General features: G+C 46.9%; 1 protein-coding gene and 1 long non-coding RNA gene across 9 annotated transcripts in view; one reads left to right on the forward strand and one right to left on the reverse strand.

Annotated features, from left to right (window-relative positions):
• Positions 1-25,318, reverse strand: part of MARCHF10 (membrane associated ring-CH-type finger 10) — a 270,175-nt gene that overhangs the window by 5,418 nt on the left and 239,439 nt on the right. For all 8 annotated transcript variants that reach the window (XM_077972360.1, XM_028836640.2, XM_077972359.1 and 5 more), the window contains 3 exons: positions 19,141-19,307; positions 16,727-16,836; positions 5,151-5,264 (listed from right to left, as the gene is read on the reverse strand). In XM_077972360.1, the coding sequence (XP_077828486.1) occupies positions 5,151-5,264; positions 16,727-16,836; positions 19,141-19,307 (391 nt within the window). The remainder of the gene's footprint in view (positions 1-5,150; positions 5,265-16,726; positions 16,837-19,140; positions 19,308-25,318) is intronic.
• Positions 1-25,318, forward strand: part of LOC144335859 (uncharacterized) — a 67,160-nt gene that overhangs the window by 2,298 nt on the left and 39,544 nt on the right. The window contains exon 2 of the long non-coding RNA XR_013407055.1: positions 9,035-9,935. This is a non-coding gene — a long non-coding RNA (uncharacterized LOC144335859). The remainder of the gene's footprint in view (positions 1-9,034; positions 9,936-25,318) is intronic.

A 25,318-nucleotide genomic window follows, 5' to 3' on the forward strand; every position in this document is an offset into this window, starting at 1 on the left:
TGCTCCAGGAGATCGCTGTAATCATCAGATAGAGACAAGACCTGGGCTGGGAGGAAGCCAGGACACGGGGGTTGGGGGACTAAGCCCTGACAAATGGAGTGCTCCGTGTGGGGGCTGAAAGGGAAGGAGGAGAGGGAAGGCAAGGCCCTTTAGCTTCACCTCGAAGGTGGGGTCGGGTGAGGCTGGTGGGTCCTGTCTTCTCTGGAGATGCTCCCCAACAAGCACCTGAAGGGAGGAAAGGCCAGCTTCCTGCTGGCCACTTGCAGAGGCGAGCATTCGGTGCTTCTGCCAGCCTGTCCCTCACCCCACACCCACCCGTCCTTCCCATGTCCGATGCTCCCCACGCGGTCCCCCTTATTACCCCGTGCCATTGCAGCAGCCTCCCAGCGGTTTTCTTTCCCCTCCAGTGTGGCTGCCCAAGTTCTCCCCGCAAAACCCACATCTCCTGGCCTGCCAATCCCAGGCTGGAAACTGTTCCATGGCCTCCAGAGCCACTCACAAACCCTTCCCGCTCCCTGCCTGCACCTTAGGCTCTTTCTCTGCTCTTCCCGGCCACACACCTCCCTGACTTTCCCCAAACATGCAGGTCTTTCCATGTCTGTGCGTTTCCATTTCCCTCTGCATGGAATACTCCCATCACACCTCTCCTTGCCCATCTGCCAAACCCTTCAGGATTCTGGGTCAACATCATCCCCACAGTGGATCCATTGATGAGAGCAGTAATGGAAGCAGGTTTGCCACCAGTCTCCCAAAGAAGTGGGAACACTGATTGCAAAGGGCACAATCTGATTGGATGAAAAGCGAGGCCTCAGAAGCATTGGCACGTGTCCCCGAAGAGCTGGGCTGGAGGTCTGTCCTACAGGAGGGGCAGAAGACGGGGGTGAGAATGGCGGTGCCCCATTTCATCCGACTGCTCTGTGTTCCCCACATCTGACCCAACCTTCCGTTACAACACAGGCACATTTGTGGATACTCTTGGTTACATGTGTGTTCTGCCCTCAGACTCTGAGTCTCTTCTAGGAAAGGAGTGTCTTAATCATCTTTGTATTCCCAGAATCTAGTTTAGAGGCTAGTACATAGTAGGTTTGCAGAAAATCTTTGAATAGCGGCCGAGGTGGGAGGATTTCTTGAGACCAGGAATTCAAGACCAGCCTGGGTAAGCAAGACCCCATCTCTACAAAAAATAAAATATTAGCCAGGCGTAGTGGTGGACGCATCACAGCTACTCAGGAGGCTGAGGTGGGAGGATCCCTTGAGCCCAGGCATTCAAGCTACAGTGAACTGTCATCCCGCCAGTGCACTCCAGCCTGGGCAACAGAGTGAGACCCTGTCTCAAAAAGAGAAAGAAAATCTTTGAGTAAGTAATATATGTTGAACTTGGAAGTATTTCTTTACCTAGAATATTGTTCTTTCTGCAAATTTTGTACCATCACTTTCTCTAAAACATAACTCAGGACTCGCCTCCTGGAAAAAGTAGGTTCTGATTCAGTAGTTGACTGTGCATCAGAACGTTACTGAGCACCTATTAGGTACTAGGCATTTTCTAGGCACTGGAGGCCTGTGAGATACAAAAGAGATAAAGGTTCCCATGCCCAAGTTGTTAATGAGTGCCCCCAGCCCACGCGGGCCACTTCCTTATCTGGCAGAATCACTTGGGACGTCTGTAAACACTCAGTGCTCCTGGCATCCGTAGTGCCAGGGACATGGTCAGCAGTCAGATGTGACTCACTGTGTGCCCAGCATTATGAGAGACAGGCATAGAAGGCCTGGCTTTGCATTCAAATAGCTCACAACTTCACTGAGACCAGTTGTTTATGGGATTGCAGGAAACCCCAGGGAGCCCCAGCCAGGGAAGAGCTTATGTTGTCAATTTCACAGCCTCTAAGAATTCACTGGGTCCACTAGTTCTCTTGCACAGGTGCTACTTTCCAGTTATTTCCTGGTTTTATAAATATGTGTCTCCTTTTTCAACTCCTTCACACGCTCTTTACGGAAAGGGATATCATGGCGTCATGTCTAGTGTCTAACAGCTTGTTTCCCTGATCCTCATCTCAGCACCTGGTACAGGGCAGTGCACGAATGGATGAGAAATGATCACCACCATTAAGAGGCATTTGTCAGCTAGGTGCGGTGGCTCACACCTGTAATCCCAGCATTTTGGAAGGCCAAGGTGGGTGGATCACCTGAGATTAGGAGTTCCAGACCAGCCTGACCAACGTGGCGAAACCCTGCCTCTACTAAAAATACACAAATTAGCCGGCATGGTGGCGCACACCGATAATCCCAGCTACTCAGGAGGCTGAGGCAGAAGAATCACTGGAACCCCAGAGGCGGACATTGCAGTGAGCTGAGATTGTGCCACTGCATTATAGCCTGGGTGACAGAGCAAGACTCTGTCTCAAAAAAATAAAAAACAAAACGAAAAAAACAGGAATCCGTCACTAGGTCTCTTCATGAGACACAACCAAGAAACACGATGTGAGTGAGTTCAACAGTTCTGGTAGATAAAGGAGAGGGAAGGACTTCTCTCCTAACTTAGTGCCTCTCTTTTGCTAAATGTTACCATCAGATTCTGAGTGTTTTCTACAAGAAATTACTGAGATGCAAATCAAGAAGTGTTGAATTTAACAAGAGCCAGTTTGTTTCCTACTTTCATTTGGGTGCCCTTTTTTTTTTTTTTTTTTTAAACAGGGTCTCGCTCTGTCACCCAGGCTGGAGTGCGGTGGTACAATCATGGCTCACTGCAGTGTCAACCTCCCTGCAGCATCAACGGCACCTGGCCTGGGTGCCTCTTAACTGGTTATCTGTACCTGTTATTGCTTGGTAGTCTAAGTGTGTGAGATCAATTTCAGGGTTTCTCCAATTCCATGTGAGCTTGTGGTGAGAGACGAGTGTCCCTGGTCCCTCCTGCTGCTTTTTGCTCTGGTTCCCAGCTTGCTCCTGGTACAACTTCTTCCTAGTCCAGGACAGATTTACTGGAAGTTTCTTTAGAGGCAGTGCTTTAGGGCTTTGGTCTTCATCCGTTGGGTTGTACTGTTTGTCGTTTGTCATGTTTGCTTTGCAGGCCTGGTGGCTAATGCTGCTTGCATTGGCTCACTGCTCTTAGGGCCATCTGTAACCTGTATCAACCCCGGATGCTTTGAAGTTCAATGTGCAATAAAAAGTTCATTAAAAAGATGTGGAATCATGAAAATAAGGTTACAGAAATGTTAACAAAGGATCATTTCCTGCTTCTAGTACTTTTCTTTTTTAAAAAATATGTTTCTCTGAGAAATTTATGTCACCATTAAAACTATGGAAGAGTTTAGGAAGGACAGGCCTGGGTCAAAATGAGGGTGAGATTCTTGAGGAGATGTCTTGGCAGAGCCCCAGCCTGTTTTCTTAATTGAGAGCTCAGGGTCTAAGGAGAGAATGTAAGCCAGAAAAAAAAAAAATCTAGGTTTCTCATGACTGACTTTTTTTTTTTTTTTTTTTTTTTTTTTTTTTGAGACAGTCTCATTCTGTCACCCAGGCTGGAGTGCAGTGGCGCAATCTCAGCTCACTGCAACCTCTGTCTTCTGGGTTCAAGTGATTCTCCTGCCTCAACCTCCTGAATAGCTGGGATTACAGGCGTGTGCCACCACACACAGCTAATTTTTTTGTAATTTTAGTAGAGACAGGGTTTCACCATGTTGGCCAGGTTGGTCTCAAATTCCTGACCTCAAGTGATCCACCCAGCTTGACCTCCCAAATTGCTGGGATTACAGGCGTGAGCCACTGCGCCTGGCCCTAGCATTTTAAATAGGGATGGCTCTAAACGGATGGAAACAGTCCATGGTCATACAGAGTCTGCAGCCATGTAAGGAACTACATATAGAATGATATATGGCAGGTGTCTCTTGTCCATGTGAAGTGACTGGGGAGAAAGTGAGAGAGAGAGGAAGAGAGGAAAGAAGAAAATAAAAAGAAAGAAAGGCGTACAGGATGGGGTGGCAGTGTCATTAAAACTGCCTTGTGGCACCATCTGGCTTGTCTACTGCCACACTGGCTCACTTTCTAGTCATGACCTTCTGACATGAGCAGAGGTCCAGAGCCAAGCCTCAAGGTCCAGAGCTAAGCCAGAGGTCAAGAGCCAAGGCTCAAGGTACCCCTTGAGGATCCTGGGATCCAAAACACTGCCAGCAGACCAGCCCCTGGCATGACCTTAGGGATAAGGGTGGTAACCTGTCCTCACAGTGCCCCTGCCTGGCCAGGCACAGAGAGGCATTTGACAAAGCGGGAAGTCCCTTGAGGCTCAAGGTGCTGATTTGACAATGACCAAGTGTACTAAGACACTGCAGAGGTGGACCCGTCCAACTCCCTCATTTGGGTTGACTTTGTTAAGGCCAGGCTCCAGTTAGGAGGAGGACTAGGCTTCTCCCTGCACACCACGGGGTCTCCTGGAGAGCCCCAGTTCTGCTGAAGAAAGGGCAGCCACAGATGATCACTCTTGATAAATATATCATCTTCTCTAATGACAAATGGTGCCACTATCATCATCTTTATTTCTTGGCAGCCTGTCTCTTTCAATGGGTACATACGCTGGCATAACATGTCCTGGGGGCCCAGGCAGTCTCTTGTGGGGAAGATTCTTCTTTTTCTTTCTTTTTTTTTTTAATATATATTTTCATTTTTGTAGAGATGGGGTCTCGCTGTGTTGCCCAGGCTGGTCTCAAATTCCTGGCCTCAAGTGATCCTCCTAGTTCGGCCTCGCAAAGCACTGGGATTATAGGCATGAGCCATCACACCCAGCCAGGTCCCTCTTTTTCACAGGTCCTCCATGTTCAGGCATTGGGGGTACCCACACATAATACACAACCAGCCCCTGCATCCTTGCTGTCCTCTAGTTTTGGGGGGCAAATATCCCTAGAGACTCACTCACTTATATGACCATTGATGACCATTTAATTACTACTCATGTTCAGTAATAAGCAATTATGTGATCATCACTTACTTTTCAGCCAGAGGGTCACCGTATATACATTTAGCAGCTGCTAAATCTTAGTCCTAACAATGACAGTCCCATATCCTCCCAAGTGACTGAGGACCTCAACAGCTTGCACATCTAATAAACAGCACTGCAGGGTTTTCAGGGCTGCCACCGGGCAGCTCTGGGTCACAGCCAGACTTACCCTCTCTCTTTCCACCTGGTTGTGATTGAGCCTCATGAGTTCTGCAAACCTCTGCTCATAGAGGTGAAGCAGCAGCACCAGGTACAAGCCTGAATTCATCAGCTCGTTTTGTGCCTACAAATGGAAAAGAAAGCTCTTCAGTTCATCTGTAAAATAGTCATGGTCTAAATTGTGGGGTGCAGGGTAACAAGGCTAAGAGGTGACAAGAACTGGGACCAGAGCCCAAGCTCCAAGGCAAGGCCTGCTCTTGGGGACCGGAAGACAGAGCAGGAGGAGATCCAGGGTAGAGGCCAGGGCTGTCACTCCCCTGGGATTTTTTACTAGCTAGTGGAGGATGCTTTGAGAAAGTTCCATTTTCCAGGCTCGATCCCATTCCACATTTATTGAGCAGTTACGTATGCAAAGCCTTGAGCTGGATGTTGTGGGGAACACAGGGCAACAAGCCTCAGAACTCCCTGCTGGGATGCCATCACCTGGTGTGGGGGAGAGAACTTCATCCGTAAACAGCTCCAGTACAAGCTGGATGTGCTACAACAGAGATGCACCAGGCCGTGTCTGTAACGTTCTCAGCAGTCACAGATGTCCCCTTGTGGAAGGCTTCCTGAGGAGCCTTGCTTGCCCCTGTCATTCCTTTGCTCCCCAGTCCCTAAGCATTCGTCTTGATCTTGCATACCACCTTTGGCACTTAACGTTTCCGCTTTTTCTTGAGGAGTGGGCTGTGTTTCGTTTCTCTCGCTCGTGCTCAGAACAGGCGCTACACGGGGAGGATGTGATGGTCTGGCTGGCCATGGTGCTTCTCTGTCCTCAGCACTTCGGCTTTGCTGCAAAGAGTGGCTGTGTTCACTCTAGACCTTTCACAGACCTTCCACAAATCAGCGGTGTTAGGAACAACTACTCCTATCCCTCTATAGGGGAAGGAGGGGAAGGCCCTTTCAGTCCCCGTCTTTCCCCTGAGTGGGGGTCTTGGGATGGGCCAGGCGGTGCTCACAAAGCCACCCAGCCCCCGGGGACTGGAGTCCCCAGCAGAAGGCATGGCCCCTTCTGTCACCCTTGGGAAAGGTTGCAACTGTGACTCTGTCGGTCCAGGATAACGAAGCGTGGGCATGAATGACACAGTGAGCGCTCAGTGTCTTGGCTGCCTCCCTCCTGCAGCAGCGCAGGTGCCACATCTCCCCGTTCTCATTAGATCCAGCGCAGCTCAGGAGGTTGGCACAGAACCCACCTCTCCCAGGACCAAGCAGCTGCCAGAAAAGGCACAGAAGTTGAGGAAGGATTGATGCGCTCTTCCTTCTGAATCAGGGCCAACTCTGGATCTTGGTGACAGCTGGCCCTGAGGTCACCGCTGCAGGCCTCTCCACCATTCTACAGATCCATCTTCGAAGGCCCCAATCCTCTGTCCTTAGCGGTTAGCCTCCTATTTTTAGCCTTTGGTCGTACTTTTTTGTGCTCTGCTGACCTTGGCCTAGGGCGAGCAGAGAACAAGTTGCTTGTTTTCACTTTTTCTGTTTTATTTATTTTATTTTTGAGACGGAGTCTTGCTCTGTTGCCCAGGCTGGAGTGCAATGGTGCGATCTCCGCTCACTGCAACCTCCGCCTCCCAGGTTCAAGCAATTCTCCTGCCTCAGCCTCCCGAGTAGCTGGGATTACAGGCGTGCACCACCACGCCCAGCTAATTTTTGTATCTTTAGTAGAGATGTGGTTTCATCATTTGGCCAGGCTGGTCTCGAACTCCTGACCTCAGGTGATCCACCTGACTTGGCCTCCCAAAGTGCTGGGATTACAGGCATGAGCCACCCTGCCCAGCCACTTTTTCTGTTTTAATTTTGCCGCCTCCTGCCCTCCCCATGAGTCTGTGCCTGCCTCCAACTGTCTCGCCAACCACCTCTTCTGAGAATCCTTTCTCACCTGGCTTTTAGCTCCTCCTCACCAACCAAGCCTTGGCCCTTGTTTGTTTTCCTCAGCCCCGGCTTCCTCCTGCAAAAGCTGCCAGTGGTTCTCTCACCAGTGCTCTTTGCCAGCCAGCTTTTATCCTCGAGACACTCGGATGCATAATGGCAAATCAATCAGCTAGAAAATGGCTTGGAACTATCAGGTTTGTCAAAGCATTCAGGGAAATCATTTACTTTTTATGACTCAATAAGGCCCAGAGGCATGCAGATGGGAAAATATCCACTAATGTTTTCTGCAGATAATTTGAAAAGTCACTTCTAGCAGATTGTGTCTCTTCTCTGGTCTGTGGGAGGGAACCTGTCACACGGCGCCATCAATCTCGCCGGCTTGGTTCCTTTATGTGCGCCCTTTGCAGAGCTGGTGATGCTCGACAAAGGGGCTCAGCCCACCAGTCAGAGCAGGCGTGTGATAGTCAACTCCGAATCAGCCTTTATACTCCTGAGCTACAAGTGGGAGGCATTTGTTAACTCAGAGAGTTCCACCGCACTTGGCCGGCCAGGGCCAAATGAACGAGGTTTTGGAGCAGTGCTTACGGGAGCTACGGCTGATCCACTCCTTCCTTGTCCCAATCACGTCACACTTTGACTCCCACGTGGAGTTCCCTTTGTGTGCCAGACTGAAGGGAATGGGGGTGGCATTAATAGGAGGGGACGGGGACATTAAAAAGGAGAAGGCATGTGAAACAGTGCATAAGCGCTCCGGAGATCTCAGCCCACCTGCCAGTTGTTTTCTCCATTTTGCTAATATTCATTTAGGTCAAGAGACTTGCTACTGGTGGAAATCTCAATACATTCCACTTAAAGAAGCTGACGGCCTGGCTGAACGTTCTATCAAGTCTTCAGATATGTTCAACAGTGCTCCCAGGTATAAGCGTGATTAGGTGACTGCGTGTGTCTGAGGACATCTGTCCTTGGCTGAGATGGAGCCAGGCCAGGCCTGTGCTTCAGAGCAATGACAGCCTGAGGCCCACTGAGACTCTCCTGTGTGGCAGAGCAAGGACGGCAGGGGTGTGTTCCAATGCACAGTGGGCAAGGGCCCCTGGAGTGCGCCTTACTTAGAAAGTGCTTCCGGCTGAGGTGGGCAGTGTAGGGCCACTGGACACTGTGACTTTAGGCAGAGTTTTAACTGTGCAGGGCCAAAGTGACTCAACTTCTAATGGAGGAGAAGTAACCTCTGTTCTGCCTGTATCCCCAAAGCGTGGTAGTAAAGTAAGCTAATATATGGGATCTCACAAAAAAAAAAAACACATCCTACAAGAGGCAAGATTTAAAGACAGGATTCCAGGTAAATTGTCTGGGCGTAAGATCTGTGAGAGCAAGGCCTGCATCTGTCTTGTTTGCTCCTGACTCCTAGTGCCTGGCCCAGTGCCTGGTATACTGTGCATGCTCTATAAATATATGCACAGATGAAGTAATGAGAAAAAAATGCAAAATTGTGATGGATCAGACAGTGACCCATTCAGCCACAACGTTTGAATCTAGTGGCTCCAGCTTTAACGTGCATCAGAAATGCTGAGCAGCCCTTTTCAAACACAGTTGCTAGGCAGTCCCCTCCCCTCCCCTCCCCTCCCCTCCCCTCCCCTCCCCTCCCCTCCCCTCCTCTCTCCTTCCCCTTCTCCTCTTTTTTTTGAGACAGTCTCACTCTGTCACCCAGGCTGGAGTGCAATGGTGTTATCTGGGCTCACTGCAACCTCCGCCTCCCAGGTTTAAGGATTCTCCTGCCTCAGCCTCGCGAGTAGCTGGGATTACAGGTGTGCGCCACCACGCCCAGCTAATTTTTGTATTTTTAGTAGAGATGGGGTTTCACCATGTTGGCCAGGCTGGTCTCGAACTCCTGACCCCAAGTGATCTACCAGCCTCGGCCTTTCAAAGTGTTGGGATTACAGGCGTGAGCCACTGTGCCCGGCTTCACTGCTCCTCCTTTCTTCCCTGCAGTTCTGATTCAGTTGGACTGGAGTGGAGCCCAAGAATGTGTCCTTCTGAAAGTTCCCAGGTGATGCTAATGCTGCTGGTTTGGGAATCACCCATTTTTGAGAACCACTGTTCTAAACTAAGGGTGAGCACTTGGTAGCTGCTAAGCTGAATCTGGCCTGTGGATGTGCTCCGGTTGGATGGAAGGAAGCAAGAAGGAAGGTAGAAAAGAAGAGCACGACCATCTTTAGTTGGGGAGAGCGCTTTTCATTTTGCCACAAATGCCACCATGCCCAGTGGCAGGATACCTAGAAGATTACCATCATTTGTTGCCTGCCTGGGCTCTATGGTATTTGAGCGTGTAACCTGTGACTTAAACTTTCCTTAAACCTGTTTTCTCCTCATCCATTTTGGAGGCTGGAATGTTACTTGGATCGCCGCATGCTGCTATCCAGGAGTTCTGCCCTCCACCCCAAATCCGAGCGCCCAGCTAGAATCCAATATGAGTCCTGCTTCCAGGCAACAGCCGACGCCCACAGGAGCAAATGTAGGCTGGCCTCACACACGGCACTACCGAAAGAGTCAGGGGAAAGGAGGGCTGTACTGCCCCAGGCCCTGACAGACCTGAGATGAAACCGCCAGGTCTCTGGGGCCCCACAGCTGCTCTTGTCTAATGATCCCCTCTCCAGATGCTTGTAGGAGTTCCTAATCTAGCCGCTTGAGGCCTAGTAGCAGGCCTTGACCTTGGGGCCCGTACTGGAGCCCTGTTAGCGCCTGTGAGCGGCATCTGCCCTGCTCCCACCAGAAGTACAGAACTAAGGTAGAGAAACGTGCTCTGATGGCGGCCCCTTCACACCCTCAGAGGCCACCGACAGTGCTGACCGGACAACTACAGGACACGCTCTGATCTGTGCTCAGGTCCCAGGTGAGGCGTCCATCCCAGATGTCACAGACTTCACTCCAAGGCCCCGTGGATAGAAGGCCCGGTGGATAGAAGGCCCGCTCCTCTCTTTCCTTCCGCTTTTAAACATCTCTTCTTCAGAAGGGCCTTCTCTGGTTCAGAGAGCAAGTTGGAGCCCCACAGCTGTTCCCCCAGCGGCCTGCACGGTCCTCGTTCTGACCTCCACCCGCAGGGATCGCTCACTCCAGTGTTTGCTGCTGGTTGTACCCCCTCCAGGTCTTGGGTACCGGCAGCATTTCCAGCACAGTAGCTCACAGGCAGCAGGTGTTCAGTAAGTATTTGAAAAGTCAGTTAAACTGGCTGGGTGTGGTGGCTCACACCTATAATCCCAGCACTTCGGGAGGGAGGCCAAGGTGGGAAGATCACTTGAGCCCAAGATTTTGAGACCAGCCTGGGCAACAAAGTGAGACAGACCCCATCTCTCAAAAAAAAAAAAAAAAAAAAGCAGGCTGTGGTGGCACACACCTGTGGACCCAGCTATTTAGGAGGCTGAGGCAGGAGGATCCCTTGAACCCAGGAGGGACCCTGGCCCCATCCCAGAGCTGGGGTTAGACCTGGGTTGGGCCTGGGTATCACCATTTTAATAGAAAAAACGACCTGCAGCTAAATGTTAGAAGTTGTCATTTTGGGTGGTAAACTATAAGGAATTTTTGTATGGTTTTTGTAATTAAACAAAAGCAAAAACAAAAAAATTTTCTAAGTGGGAAAATATATAAGAAAAACAGTCAGTTCACTAGTCAGTCAGTTTGAGGTCAAGTGAGAACCAGGCTGAGCTGAAGGCAGTTCTAGGTTTCTTTTGGTTTTGCCCTCTTTTTGGTACATGTCCAGACTTGTACACGTAGAAGGTGGTGCCACTTCTCCGGAAGGGAACCCATTTGCCAAGAACAAGCAATGGGGGGTGGCCAGGAGGCCCTGGTGAGCCAGGTTTGGGAGCGAGGGGAAGGGACCGGGCACACAAGGCACAGGTGTCCACGACACCTCCATGGCCAGACTGACGGCCCCCCGGAGCTGGGCTTGTCCCCTCAGTGGGCTTGCTGCGCCTCGGGGATGAGCTGAGGTTCGGTGATATTGTAGATATCTTTGTGTTCAACAACAGTTGCTTCAGTCTTTATCCATGGTGAGCTTCAGAATTCGCCCAAGTCAGTCCCCCTGGGGTCTGGGGTTTCGCCCAGGCTGTGAGCAGACAGGCACTATGAATTCCCAGCAGGTCATGGGGACAGTCGGGACTGCAATGAGGTGTGAGCCCTCAGCTGCCATCAGACAGCAGCTGCCCATGCTATGACCTGCTCTCCCCACAGGGCAGGCCTAGCAGCCTAGATGCCACCTGGGATGATAATGTGGGCATTTCCAAAAGGCTCTGATGGCCTGTGAAGTTCTCACTGAAACAAATTTAAAATCATTCCTGCTTCCACGTGGAGCAGTGACTGTGCTGGATGCTTTCTGTTTCCCCTGCAGATCCGTGCCCCTCCTGCTCTGTGGCCCAGGGGTCAGCCCCATGGCTTTCCCCAGCCGGGCTCCCTTGCCCTCTGGCATCTCACTGGGTTTGGCACATGGGAGGCCCCGGCAGGAGACCTGAGGGCGGAGGAGGGAGAAGCTGGGTGTCTCTTCCCCGGTCCCTCTCTGCTGGGTGTGGTGTGACAGTGGTTGCTGTCTTCTGCTGAAGGCCCCAGGCTGCTGGTGGCTGTCCCTTAGCTACAGTGCTCATGATCCTGGCCACACTGCTAGTCCCAGGACACCTCCTCGTTCCTTGCTGCTTTCTTTTGCTGCCCACATTTCCCTCTTCCCTTCTGCCTTCTTCACTTGCCCCTTTTGAGTGTGCCACCATCTCTTCCAACCAGATCCTGGCTGATATAATTACTGTTATAGTTCGTTCTAGAAGGTGCTTGTAGCCAGTTATCTCAACTCGGAGGGTGCCGTGGGGCTGAGGATATGGATGTGACCCGGTTGGGTTGGTCCATCACTGATGGACTCGAGGCCAGTCATTGGTGCACTTAGCTTTCTCCTCCGAGTGCCAAGTTAGTTGAGCGTCTCTACAGCTGTAATCTGACAATTCTCGTGCGTGGAGCCTTCTCTGCACACACTCTGTCTATGAGGTGATGTACTCAAGTCTTTTCCTACATCCAAACCTGTGAGGTGTGAGTTAACATCTCTCACCTTCTACAGATGAGAGAGCTGAGGTCCAGAGAGTTGCCATAGTTTCCTCAAGGTCACGAGGCCACTCTGGGGAAGAGAGTAGGGTTTAGATTGAGATCTTAATCGAAGCTGGTAGGCTTTTCAGTGGGACACGTGGCCTCAGACTACATGAGTGCACACATCTTAGTACGGATGGAAAAATGCGCTGCTGCTGGGTCAGTTCTATAAATACCATTGATAAAGGACATTAGATGGTGGCAGCAGCTTGGCAGAGGGAGAGCCATGTGGAAAGGCTTGGGGCCAAAAGGGGTCTTTTCTAGGCAAGGCATTCCCCTGGGCTGCATGGTGTTTGTGATGTCTGTAGATTGCTCTAATAGACAGTATTCTGGGTGACCCATCCTCATGTGAACACGTCCTCCTTAGGAGATTTGGCAGGCTCCATTGCCCAAAATGATCTATTTCTTGAGATGAACCTGTCGGCGCCCTGGCTGGCACCTGACCTCAGGCACTGAGAGGTTCTGGTTTCTTTCAGTATTTCGCCTCCCACATGCTCAGCGTCCAGGAATGTGAGTCGCTCTGTTTATCGTCTCAGATCATAGTGCCTGGTGGTTATGATGCAGTGATGTGAGACCTTCAGGCCTCAAAACACTATTTATTTCTCAAGAAGCCCTTCTCCTCTCCCCTTCCCTGCCCTCCCTTCTCTTCCTGTCTTCTTTTCTCTTTTTTCCTTTTCTTTCTCTAACCTCCTCATGCCTAACCTCTATAATGCTGCTGTGGCATTATGCCCTAACTTACTCATTGAACTCTTCAAATATCCTTCATTCTTGTCAATATTTTGTTCTTTGGTCTACACCCTTAAAAATTTAAACAAGGAAACTGCAGAATTGCCCAGACTCACACAAATCATTTTGACTTAACTGTCAAAACGTTGGCCAAAAAAGAGGTCTGGTCAATATTTATTGACTGCTTATAATGTGGAAATCACCTTCCAGATCAGCCCCATCCAATAGAATACACTCAGAGGTACAAACGCACATCACAGATGTAATTTTAAAATTTCTAGTAGCCACATTAAAGAAGTAAAAAGAAACTGGTGAAATTAATTTAACAATATAATTTATTAACAATATTTTCAAATGATCATTTCCGTATGTAATTTTTACATTCTTTTTTTTTTTTTTGATATTTTACTTTTTTTGGCATTAACTATTTGCCTGAGAAAATCTTTATTTCTCCTATGTTCTTGAAGGATAATTTTGCAGGGTAGAGAAATCTAGGTTGTTCAGTTTTTTCTTTTAACACTTTAAATATTTTCTTTCTCTCTCTCCTTGCTTTCTGGGAAGTCAGATGTCATTCTTACCTTTACTCCTCTTTAGGGAAGGTGTTTTTCCCCTCTGGCCTCTTACAGGATTTTTTTCTTTATCTTTGATTTTTTTTTTTCCATTTTAAATATGATATGTCCTGGTGATGGGGTTTTGCATTTATCTTGTTTGGTGTTCTCTGAGCTTCCTGGATTTCTGATTTGGTGTCTGACATTAATTTGGGGGAAATTCTCAATCATTATTGCTTCAAATATTTCTCTGTTCCTTTCTCTCTTTATTCTCCTTCTGGGTATTCCCATGGTGTGTCTATTGCACCTTTTGGATCGTTGTCTCATAAGTTCTTGCATGTCCTGCTGTGTTTTCTTTTCTTTTTTTCCCAATCTTTGTTCTGTTTTTCCATTTTGGGCAGTTTCTATTGGGATAGCCTTAAGCTCAAAGATTCTTTTTCTTTTTTTTTTTTTCTTTGAGACAGGGTCTTGCTCTGTCGCCCAGGCTGGAGTGCAGTGGTACGATCTCGGCTCACTGCAAGCTCTGCCTCCCGGGTTCAAGCCATTCTCCTGCCTCAGTCTCCTGAGTAGCTGGGACCACAAGTGCCTACCACCATGCCTGGCTAATTTTTTCTATGTTTTAGTAGAGATGGGGTTTCACCATGTTAGCCAGGATGGTCTCGATCTCCTGACCTCGTGATCCACCCGTCTTGGCCTCCCAAAGTGCTGGGATTACAGGCATGAGCCACCACGCCCAGCCAAAGATTCTTTCCTCAGTTGTATCCAGTCTACTAACAAGCCCATCAAAGGCATTCTTCATTTGTTAGTGTTTTTCATCTCTATGATTTCTTTTTCTTTCTTAGAATTTCCATCTTTCTGTGTACACTGCCCATCTATTCTTGAGTGCTGTCTATTTTACCTGTTACAGTTCTTAGCATATTAATCATAGTGTTTTACATTCCTGGGCTGGTAATTCCAACATCCCTGCCACATCGGAGTCTGGTTCTGGTGTTTGCTCTGTTTCTTCAAACTCTGCTTTTCACCTTTGAGTATGCCTTGTAATTTGTTCTTGGTAACCAGACGTGATGTACTGGGTAAAAGGAACTGCTATAAATGGGTTGTTAGCCGTGTGGTGGTGAGGTGTGGGGAGAGGGGAAGTGTGCTAGAGTCCTTTGAGATTCTAGGTCCCAGTCTGAGTGAGCCTGGGCCTCTGGACTGTGAACTTCACAAGTGCCTCTCAGTTTCTCTATCCTCCCCCTCCCACCTTAGGTGGGACAAGATGGCTGGAGAGGGCTGGAGTTGAGTATTTCCCTTCTTCCAGTTCGGTATGGGGCTCTGATAAAAGCTCCAAAGGTTAGGCTCTGGTTAAATAGTTTTTCCTGAGGGCAGACTTTGTTAGGAAGAACAGAAAGCTCTGGCTTACACCAAAATGGTTACTTCCCCCTCCCCCTGCTGGAAGCATGAAGGAATTTTTCTCTGCTATTCACTGTAAGCACCCGCTTGCACTCCTGGATAGAAACCTCACCGAAGGGTGGGGATATCCCTATGACGGGGTCCCCCTGGAGTTTCTGACTCTCAGACTTGTCTACACTGAGCCTCCAGCAGTTCATTAACTACAGCTTAAGGTTACTTGTCCAGCACTGGTTTCCACAGAGCTTTCTGCTCAGGAGTCTCTGCTCCGGTAAGTTGTGATTCGTTTTTTTCTTTTGTTTTATTTTTGTTTTTGTTTTTTTGAGATGGAGTCTCACTCTGTCGCCCAGGCTGGAGTGCAATGGTGCGATCTCGGCTCACTGCATCCTCCGCCTCCTAGGTTCAAGTGATTCTCAAGCCTCAGCCTTCTGAGTAGCTGGGATTACAGGCATGCGCCACCACGCCCAGCTGATTTTTGTATTTTTAGTAGAGATGGGGTTTTGCTGTGTTGGCCACGTTGGCCTCAAACTTCTGACCTCAAGTGATCCGCCCACCTTGACCTCCCAAAGTGCTGAGATTACTGATTCTATCTCCCTCTCTCTCCAATTTTAGCGGCAGTGATTTGCTCTGTGACCTCACTTCTCTTATGGATCTAAGAAGGGTTGTTGATTTTGCACTTTATTCAGCTTTTTACTTGTTAAAAGGAAGTGACCACTTCAAGCTCTTTACATACTGAACTGGAAAGTGTACTAAGTCTTTGAAACTTGGTGTGTGTTTAAAATTAGGTGATATATTACCCTTTGTATTTTTTTTGGTACTGTGTCTTTGAAATTTGGTGTGTATGTTACAGGATATGTTGATTAGAACAAGCCACCTGTTCATTAGCCACAAGTGGCTTGTGACTTCTATACTGAACAAAATAGTATTAGGTTGGTGCAGAAGTAATTGTGGATATTGCCAACGAAAGTGGCAAAACTGCAGTTACTTTTGCACCAACCTGACAGCTCTAAATGGAAGACTGTTTGCCTGAGAATTGGGTGATTAACTGTTATCTCAGGCATAAATCAACTTCCCACCTGAGGGTAACTAACTTTTTTACAATATTAGAAATGCAGTCCAAATACCCTAGGTGAGTTAATTCACTAGGTGGTAAAGATCAGCCAGTAGGCATTTACCTCATGTTTATCAGTCCTAGGTAAAGCAGTTCCTTCTTATCACAGGGTTGCTTGATATTTAAATTAGGGGCCATTTCCTCCAAGACCCTGATTTTTTTTTTTCTCTCTTGTTATTAAATTACTTCTGCAAATGTGAGTGTGGAGCTTGCCAGAATTTTTTGGTATTTCTCTGTGTCCAGTTGCCCACTGATGCATCTTGCTTTTGTCCCCAACAGCAGGGCAAACTCAACCCGGGACAAATGAGACTTCCAACTCTCAGCCAGGTGCAGTGGTTCACGCCTGTAATCATAGCACTCTGGGAGGTGGAGGCAGGCAGATCACTTGAGGTCAGGAGTTCGAGACTAGGCTGGCCAACATGGAGAAACCCCATCTCTACTAAAAATACAAAAATTAGCTGGGCGTGGATCCCAGCTACTCAGGAGGCTAAGGCGGGAGGATCGCTTGAACCTGGGAGGCGGAAGTTGCAGTGAGCCGAGATCGCACCACTGTACTCCAGCCTGGGCGACAGAGTGAGACTCCATCTCAAAAAAACAAAAAGGCTTTTCAGCTCTCTAATACTCCAATTTAGTGGCAGGTCTTCTCAGAGAAGTAAGCTAAATGGATATTGTCAGACTCCTGCCAGCAGAGACCTTCTACATTTCTTAGATCAGGGAGAAAAGGGAATGCCTTCTCGCCCTGCCCCTCCAACATACTTTAGCCCGTGGAGACAGAGTGGCCACATTTCTTACCTGAGATTGCTGGTGCTTCTGGTAGAACTCAATCATGTTAAAGTCACCCAGGTCAACCAGCAGGCCTTGCTTACACATCTCACAGGTCTTCACGGCACCAAGATCTGCTCCTTAAATTAGATAAAAGAATTATATGTACATATAACCATGGGTCTGTTTGTGTTAGCACTTTGGACAGGTGATACTTGGAGAGTGAACTTGTGTGTGTTATGAATTCTGAGCTTGAGTGACCTTCCTTTAAAGCCAGCCATCTTCTGTAGAACATGACCTTGAATCTGAGAGCTGAAAAATTTCCTTTGTAGTCATCTATTATGCAAGCTTCATAGAAGTGAAATTCCTATGACTTTTAAATAGCGGATCTTGCTTTCTATTTAAACATAAACATGATGGTTCATAAACTTGGAATTGCTGCAGAGAGGCTAAGAGTCTGTAACACAGGTGTTTGTAAAAAGAGTGAATATTCGGCTTTTTTTTTTCTTGCAGACCCAACACAGGTCCAAGTAAATAAATTAGTGAGGACCAAAATAGATGGTAGAAGCTATTCTCGATCAATGGCTTAAAAATCTGCCTTTGCTCCTGCCAGGTAACATTCCCACCTGAGAACAGTGAGGGAGCGAGGGGCCAGGTGTGGGCGCTAGTTACAGGAGTACCTGCGGCCAGCTCATCAACCTGAGCTCAGACTCATCTGGGAAAAGAAATATGAGAAGGCTTCCTTTGTTGCTGTTTTTATAAAAACAGGCATTCTACATCAGCGTTTTTATCCTGCTCCCCAAAGCGAAAGTGGAAGATGCAGAACTGGGCTGTTATGTCTAAGCAAACATTCTGTCAGACAGGTCTTTTGTCCCCCCTTAGTTGTGGCTTTTGACTAATGATGTACTGGTGTTTATTTTATGCATTAGAAAATAGAAGACCTATAAGTTACCTGCATGTGTTTGGTAAAAATAGGGCTTGTGCAGTTTCATACCCGCATTCTATTTCCCCACTGGGAATATAAAGAAACAGTAAATAATAGAGACTTTCAAAGGGCAGGGATGAACAGTAAGTAATCCCTTATCTGCATTTTGTTTGCTTGACTTTTTTTTTTTTTAGCATCATTCAGTAACACTTTAGGCTACCGAATGTCCCATGTGTCTTCCGATAGAATCCTACTGAACACATCCATACAAGCATTGACATTTATGAGCATAGCAGCATTTTCATGACATGTTTCATGGGTAACTTTTTCTGTGTTAGATGTTAATTGGCCCAAATTTCTAGGAAGATAAAGGATTGCATGGCAGAGTTGTTAACCAAAATCCACTCGTTTCTTCCCTCTCTGAAGGACTGAATACTTTGCTCATTGTATGGATATGCATTTAAGCTTCTCGATCAGTGGACTTACATTTCTTATGCTAGGGAAGTTGCATAAAATGGGCTGCATGGGTGAGACAGTAATATGATTACCCCACGTGTTCGTTCTGATTCCATGGTGTGCTGTTCTTGGTGAGGGGGCGTGGCAGCATCTCATGAGGACAGAATAAAGCTCTAAGTCTCCCCGCAGCCTAGAATAGTGACGGCTAAGGAGAAGGATATGGAAGAGGGGGAGAAATAGGATCTGGCTGTGGGGTGATACATTTTCAGAGAGGTGTGTCTGAAAGAAGTCACAGCTATTTTCTGATCAACTTGCTCTTTGCACTGACGTTCCATGCTTTTTTTTTTTCTGGTTAAAGTTGATCTCATTCCTAAAGCCATGCTTTAAATAAATCTTCCGTTCTCTGCCCAGAAAACTACAGTTGACCTACCGATGTGGTTGTATTTAGGTTATAACCTGCTCAGGGAGTTGAGAAGGGGCTGCACACCCAGTTATAAGATGCTAGGGAGCTGACAAAATCCGCACGTGGGAATTTATCTCATATGGTTCTAGACAATCAGATCAACGCTCTTATCCCTATTGCTAAAAGGCAGCTTTGTTTAGTTTCTTAGGTGACCCCCAAATAAAAGGAAGTAGCATGCGTATGCTGGGGGTCTCTCATGAGGAACCTTCTGAAGTATTTTGCTGGGTGTCTGCTAGCTGGGCATGGCTACTGTGTGTCTGCTGAGCTGCCACCACTGACCCACTTCTTCTATTTCCTTCCTCCTGAGAGGCGATCTTAGCATCTCTGCTCAAGCCTCAAGCAGAGGTAGAATTCAATAGTATTTGTTTCCAGAAGTATTTTCTCAGATTTAAAAAACCAAAAAACAAACAAATAAAAAAACACAACTCCCTCCCATAAAGACAGTTTTTATGAGCAAGAATCCGGAGCTCAGCCACGTGTCCCTGAGTCGCTGTTCTGCGGAGGAGAGTGAGCTGATGACAAGGTTCCGAGGCCCACACCGTGGTGCCTCGTGTTAATTACATGTCGTGGCACGTTCGCTGCACTTCCTTCCCCACCTACCTGATGTTATTTTCACTTTCAGCCACTTTTTCAGGCACTCTTGATGAACAAACCGCAGGCTTCCCACACAGCCACAAGGCTCCAGGAGGGGGTTGCTTGGGGAACCCCCGGCTATCTGACAGATGCGACACAAGTCTCCCTCCTCCTCGGAGTCCTCCTCCAGGAGACTAAATGGAAAATAAGCCCTCGTGACCAGGAGGCTACATGTTTACAGTTTCTACAAATACCAGTTCCCAGGGCATTGGCAGTAAAGGAAGAGGGCTCCTGGCACTCACCCACTGCCCCCTCTGACCCTACTGAGATGGTTTTTAATAATAAAGGCACAAATTCTCTTTTTTGTTTTGAAACAGAGTCTCACTCTGTTGCCCAGGCCGGAGTGCAGTGGCACAATCTTGGCCCACTGCAGCCTCATCCTCCTCCGGCTCAGGTGATCCTCCCACTTCAGCCTCCCAAGAAGCTGGGATTACAGGTGCATGCCACCACACCTGGCTATTTTAAAAATTATTTGGTAGAGATGTAGTCTCACTATGTTGCCCAGACTGGTCTTGAACTCCTGGGCTGAAGTGATCCACATGCCTTGGCCTCCCAAAGTGCTGGGATTCTAGGTGTGAGCCACTGGGACTGGCCGAGGCACAGATTCTTGTAACAGGCTTCTTTGCAATTGTCGGTACGTGTGAGCTGACCTGGAAGACCAGCATGGCCACCATAAATCAAGAGGTAAAGGGATATGGCTACAGAATCATTTCCAAACTGCAGTCAAGGCCAGGAGCCCCTCTCCCTGCCATAGGAAGTTGGTGGGGGTGGCATATTGGTGAGTGCATAGGATTCGTGGTCAGGGGGCCTGGGTTTGAGGCCAGCCTCTGAAACTTGTCAGTTGTGTGATGTTGGATAAGTTCCTTAATCTTCCCAAGACCCTGTCTCCTGTACAATGTACACTGGGGGTCTGTACAATGAGGGTCACGGTGATAAACGCCACTGCCACCTGCTTCCCAGGGTTGTGGCCAGGCTGGCTGTGCGTGATGATGAGGAACATGTTCTGCAAACTGTAAAGTACATCTAGTGTCTGGCAAGGTGTTGCACACAGAGTTCACTTAATAGATGTTGGTTTAGGTGAATGATGAACCAATAAACCTGGACACAAGCTCCCGAATAACACCACACATGCCAACAAATGACGTCAGCATTCCAGAATGTAAGCGGCTGGAATCTGATGAAGATAAGAACTAATGAAAATGTAAGTAAAGATATTTGTGTCTAATAAATGGTGAGTGAAGAATAGCTGGTCGATGTTTATGTTGGGAGGTTTTAAGAAGCCTAAGGCTATTTTCTTTCGAGTCCTCGTGGGACTGGGGGCCGTCTGGTCAAGGGAAAGAAACTGGCTAGAGACTAAAATCAAAAGAGGAAGAAACGGACATTGCTCTGGATGTAGAAATATATGCTCAGTTTCTTGAAAGACCTTTTTCCCTATGAAAGAGCAGCTCAGTGTAAAGGAGCAGAATTATAGTTTTCCATTATGGACATTCTCAATAACTTAGACATTTTCAACATTTAGACTTTAATACATTTCAACATAGTTTCCATATTTTCATAAGTAATTAGGAAGAACATGTGTACATGGGAGTGAGTGCTCCAACTGGTGAAGATAAACTAGAGGGAGACCTTGAAAGTTTGAGAAAGTAGGCAGAAAAGTGGTAGAAGATTTGTTGTTGTTGTTGTTGTTTGTTTTGAGATGGAGTCTCGCTCTGTCACCCAGGCTGGAGTGCAGTGGCTCAATCTCAGCTCATTGCAACCTTTGCCGGCTTCAAGCGATTCTCCTGCCTCAGCCTCCTGAGTAGCTGGGATTACAGGCATGCACCACTACACCAGGCTAATTTTTGTATTTTTAGTAGCGATAGGGTTTCACCATTTTGGCCAGGCTGGTCTCGAACCCTTGACCTCAGGTGATCCGCCTGCCTTGGTCTCTCAAAGTACTGGGATTAGAGGCATGAGCCACAGCACCTGACCTAGAAAATTTTTAATTTGGGCAAGTACGAGGGATTTGCATTTGGAAAGAAGTGCTGTAAATCAGTGGTTTCCAATAGAAAATAAATGACCATCGGGTTCACCGGTAGAGATTTTACAGATTCCTGGGCTCCACCCTTAGCAGTTCTGGTTCAGTATCTGGGGTCCAGAAACCTGAATGTTAAGATGGTCATGCAGGTCTGAAGATCACTGATCTCAACAGGAGGAGGAAGGGTTCTATGGTGAACTTGTTATGGTTGATAAATATCTGACTCTTAACTTAAGGTCCTCCATCTTCTCAAAGGTATAAGTGGGGATCCACTGGCTACCTTACTTTGCAAAAAAAAAATTTTTTTTTTTTTAACAAATAAAAGTGAAGAAGAGACAGAAAAGCACAGAAAAGGAGAATCAAGCATAAAATCAATACCCCAAAGTAACTGCTTGTTAATAGTTGAGTCTGGCTGGGAACAGTGGCGCACACCTGTAATCCTAGCACTTTGGGAAGCTGAGGCAGGAGGATGGCTTGAGCTCAGGAGTTCAAGCCCAGCCTGGGCAACACAGCGAGACCTTGTCTCAAAAAAAGAAAAGAAAAAAATATCTTTTGGTGTACTAGCCTCTGGTATTACTTCTGTGCACATATTGTTTTACAGAATTGAGACTGCTTTTAGGATTAGCTCAAGATAGCAGGCTAAGCACCCCCATCAGTCTCCTTTCCCACACAAATCTCTTAAAAAGACAAAAAAAGAAAATTAAATAGAATGAATCCACAATAGTGCTGGAAAACAAGCAGGCCAGAAATGAGGAATTCTTGGAAAGTTGATGAAGATATGATGATATTGACTAGAGGAAAGGAAATGGCAAACCAAGGCATTCTCACAGAAGCATCGAGAAGGGAAGGGCAGAACCAGGGAAATTCCAGGCTTGGGCTGCACCAGTGCAGGGGATGGGAGGGTACGAACTCAAAAACTGCTTCAGCACGAGGGGACCAGCTGCTGCCCACTTTCAGATACCCTGTGATGCAGGCAGCACAGTGCCTCTCCCAGGGGAACATTCTGTCATTGTATTCCAAAGAAAGGGAACTCTCCATAAAGGTCAAAGTTTTTTGTTTTGTTAGAGACAGGTCTCACTCTGATGCCCAGTGGCAATCATAGCTCACTGCAACCTCGAGCTCCTGTGTTCAATTGATCCTCCCACCTCAGCCTCCCAAGTAGCTGTGACCACAGGTGCACGCCACCACACCCAGCTAATTTTTTCTTAGAAACAGGGTCTCCTATGTCGCCAGGACTTGTTTCAAAGTTCTGGCCTCAAGCAATCCTGTCTCAGCCTCCCAAAGTACTGGGACTGTGGGGAGTGAGCCACCCCGCCTGGCCACAGGTCAAAGTTTTTCAAAAAGTTCATGAATGACATTCAATTACACAAAAACCTCCCATTCAGGAAAGTGGATCTCAGAGGAGAAAAAGCACACAATTGCTGGGGACAGCATGCTGGCCACCTCTCTCTACTAAACCACCCATTCCTTCCTTCATAAAACAACTGGGGGCCTCCTGTCACATGTGGAAACCACCAGCATGAATGAGAGGGGACAAGGAAAATAAGTCAGCTGACTCTAGAGGAAATGAATTGTTTAATGAAGGGAGGAGGTAATTCTCAGGAGGATTCAGAGGCTATTGGCAGCTGCTATGTAAAAGGAACAACGAGAGATAAGGAGGATTTCTGGGGATTTAAAAAAATGTGATTAACAAAATAAAAAATTCCAGGTGAAACAATATTAATAGACAAAATATAATTCAGGCTAAAAGTCTAAAGCTAGATATTGATCGATCCACCAAGAAGAGATCAGCCATGAGCTTTAATGCACGAAATAAAAGCAAAATTCTTATACATGCAAAGGAGAATGGGCAAATCCAAATCATACTGGGGGATTTTAATCAATCTCTTTTAGAAATTGACAAACTCAATGGAAAAGAATAAAGTATGAAGGGTTTTTTTATGTTTGTTTGTTTTTGTGACAGGGTCTCACTCTGTTGTCCAGGCCGGAGTGCAGTGGCAAGATCTTGGCTCACTGCAGCCTCTGTTGCCTCCTGGGCTCACGTGATCCTCCCACCTCAGCCTCTCAAGTAGCCGGGACCACGGGCACATGCCACCACCCCCGGCTATTTTTTTATTTTTATTTTTTGTAGAGACGGGCTTTTGCCATGTTGCCCAGGCTGGTGTCGAATTACTGAGCTCAAGGAATCTGCCCACCTTGGCCTCTCAAAGGGTTGGGATTATAGGTGTGAGCCACCGTGCCTGGCCTGAAGGATTTTAACATATGTATTTTATATATATATGCCAACAAAGAGAGAAGAGGGAATGTACAACCTTTTCTAATGCCATAGCATATTTATAAGTATTGAATATGTATTAGGGCACAAAAAATACTGTTCATATTTTCTGAGATCATAATATAATTAAATTAGGATGGGCAATAAAAAATTTTGAAAAGAGGGTAACAAAGAGATTTTATATATATTTACATATAGATGATATATATTTATTATAGATAATTATACTAAAAATATATTTAATCTATATGTGTATATATAGAAATATATATGTATACACATATAAATATATATGTATAAATATATACATATATATATTTTTAGAGACAGGTTCTCACTTTGTCACCCAGTCTGAAGTGCAGTGATCATAGCTCACTATAGACTCGACCTCCTGGGCTCAAGGGATCCTCCTGCCTCAGCCTCTAGAGTAGCTGGGACTACAGACATATGTCATTACACCCAGAGAATATATATATTTTTGTAGATATAGGGTATTGCCATGTTGTCCAGGCTGGTCTTGAACTCCTGGCCCCAGGTGATCCTCCCACCTTGGCCTCTCAAAGCACTGGGGTTAATGGCATGAGCCATCATGCCTAGCCATCAAATATTTTTTAAAAACCATAAATCAGCCAGGTGCGGTGGCTCACACCTTGGGATGCCGAGGCGGGCGGCTCATGAAGTCATGGGTTTGAGACCAGCCTGACCAACATGGTGAAACTCCGTCTCTACTAAAAATACAAAAATTATCCGGGTGAGGTGGCACCTGCCTGTAATCCCAGCTACTCAGGAGGCTGAGGCAGGAGAATCGCTTGAACCTGAGTGGTGGAGGTTGCAGTGAGCCAAGATCACCTCACTGCACTCCAGCCTGGGTGACAGAGTGATACTTCGTCTCAAAAAAAAAAAAAAAAAAAAAAAAAAAAAAACCAAACCATGAATCAACAATAAATGTGTATAATTGATGGAACATTTCAGGCAGATTAATAGAACAGAAGTGAAAGTCCAAAAACAGACTGATAAGGATAGTGTATGCCAAAGAAAGCATTTTAAATTAGTAAGGAAAGGATAGAATGATTGTGGATTAACGGGATAAACGTTTTTAAAAAGACCTTAGAATCCCATCTAATACCATACACCAAAATATATTCCATATGAATTTAAGTATAGCTACCAGGTATTAAGTGCCTACTGTATACTGGATAGTCTATGACACACATAAATGTTTAAAACCTCATTTAGTTTTCACTGTTCTTTGAGGAGTACACATTGCTATTTCTGTTTTCTGGATGGAAAAACAGATTTTTAGAAATGAAGGAAACTGGTTGGGTGCGGTGGCTCACGCCTATAATCCCAGCACTTTGGGAGGCTGAGGCAGATGGATCACAAGTCAGGAGTTCGAGACCAGCCTGTCCAATATGGTGAAACTCTGTCTCTACTAAAAATACAAAAATTAGCCATGCATGGTGGTGGGCACCTGTAATCTCAGCTACTTGGGAGGCTGAGGCAGGAGAATCGCTTGAACCCAGGAGGTGGAGCTTGCAGTGAGCCAAGATCGTGCCACTGACTCCAGCCTGGGCAATAGAGCGAGACTCCGTCTCAAAAAAAAAAAAAAAAAAAAAGCAGTGAAGGAACCTGCCAGAATCATACAGCTAATAGTTGGTAGAATCAGGAATGAAATCTAGAACCATAAGACAGCAAAACCCATGTTTCTAACCACTACGATATATGAAAGGAGAATATAATGATACTAGACAAAAATAATTATGGATGTCTGAGTGAGCATTGGAGTTTCTAAGCATGGCACCAAATGCGAAAGCAGTATAGGAAAATACTGACAGATTTGATTGTAAGTAATG

This window comes from Macaca mulatta, chromosome 16 (genome assembly GCF_049350105.2).
Source record: "Macaca mulatta isolate MMU2019108-1 chromosome 16, T2T-MMU8v2.0, whole genome shotgun sequence".
Lineage (NCBI taxonomy): Eukaryota > Metazoa > Chordata > Mammalia > Primates > Cercopithecidae > Macaca > Macaca mulatta.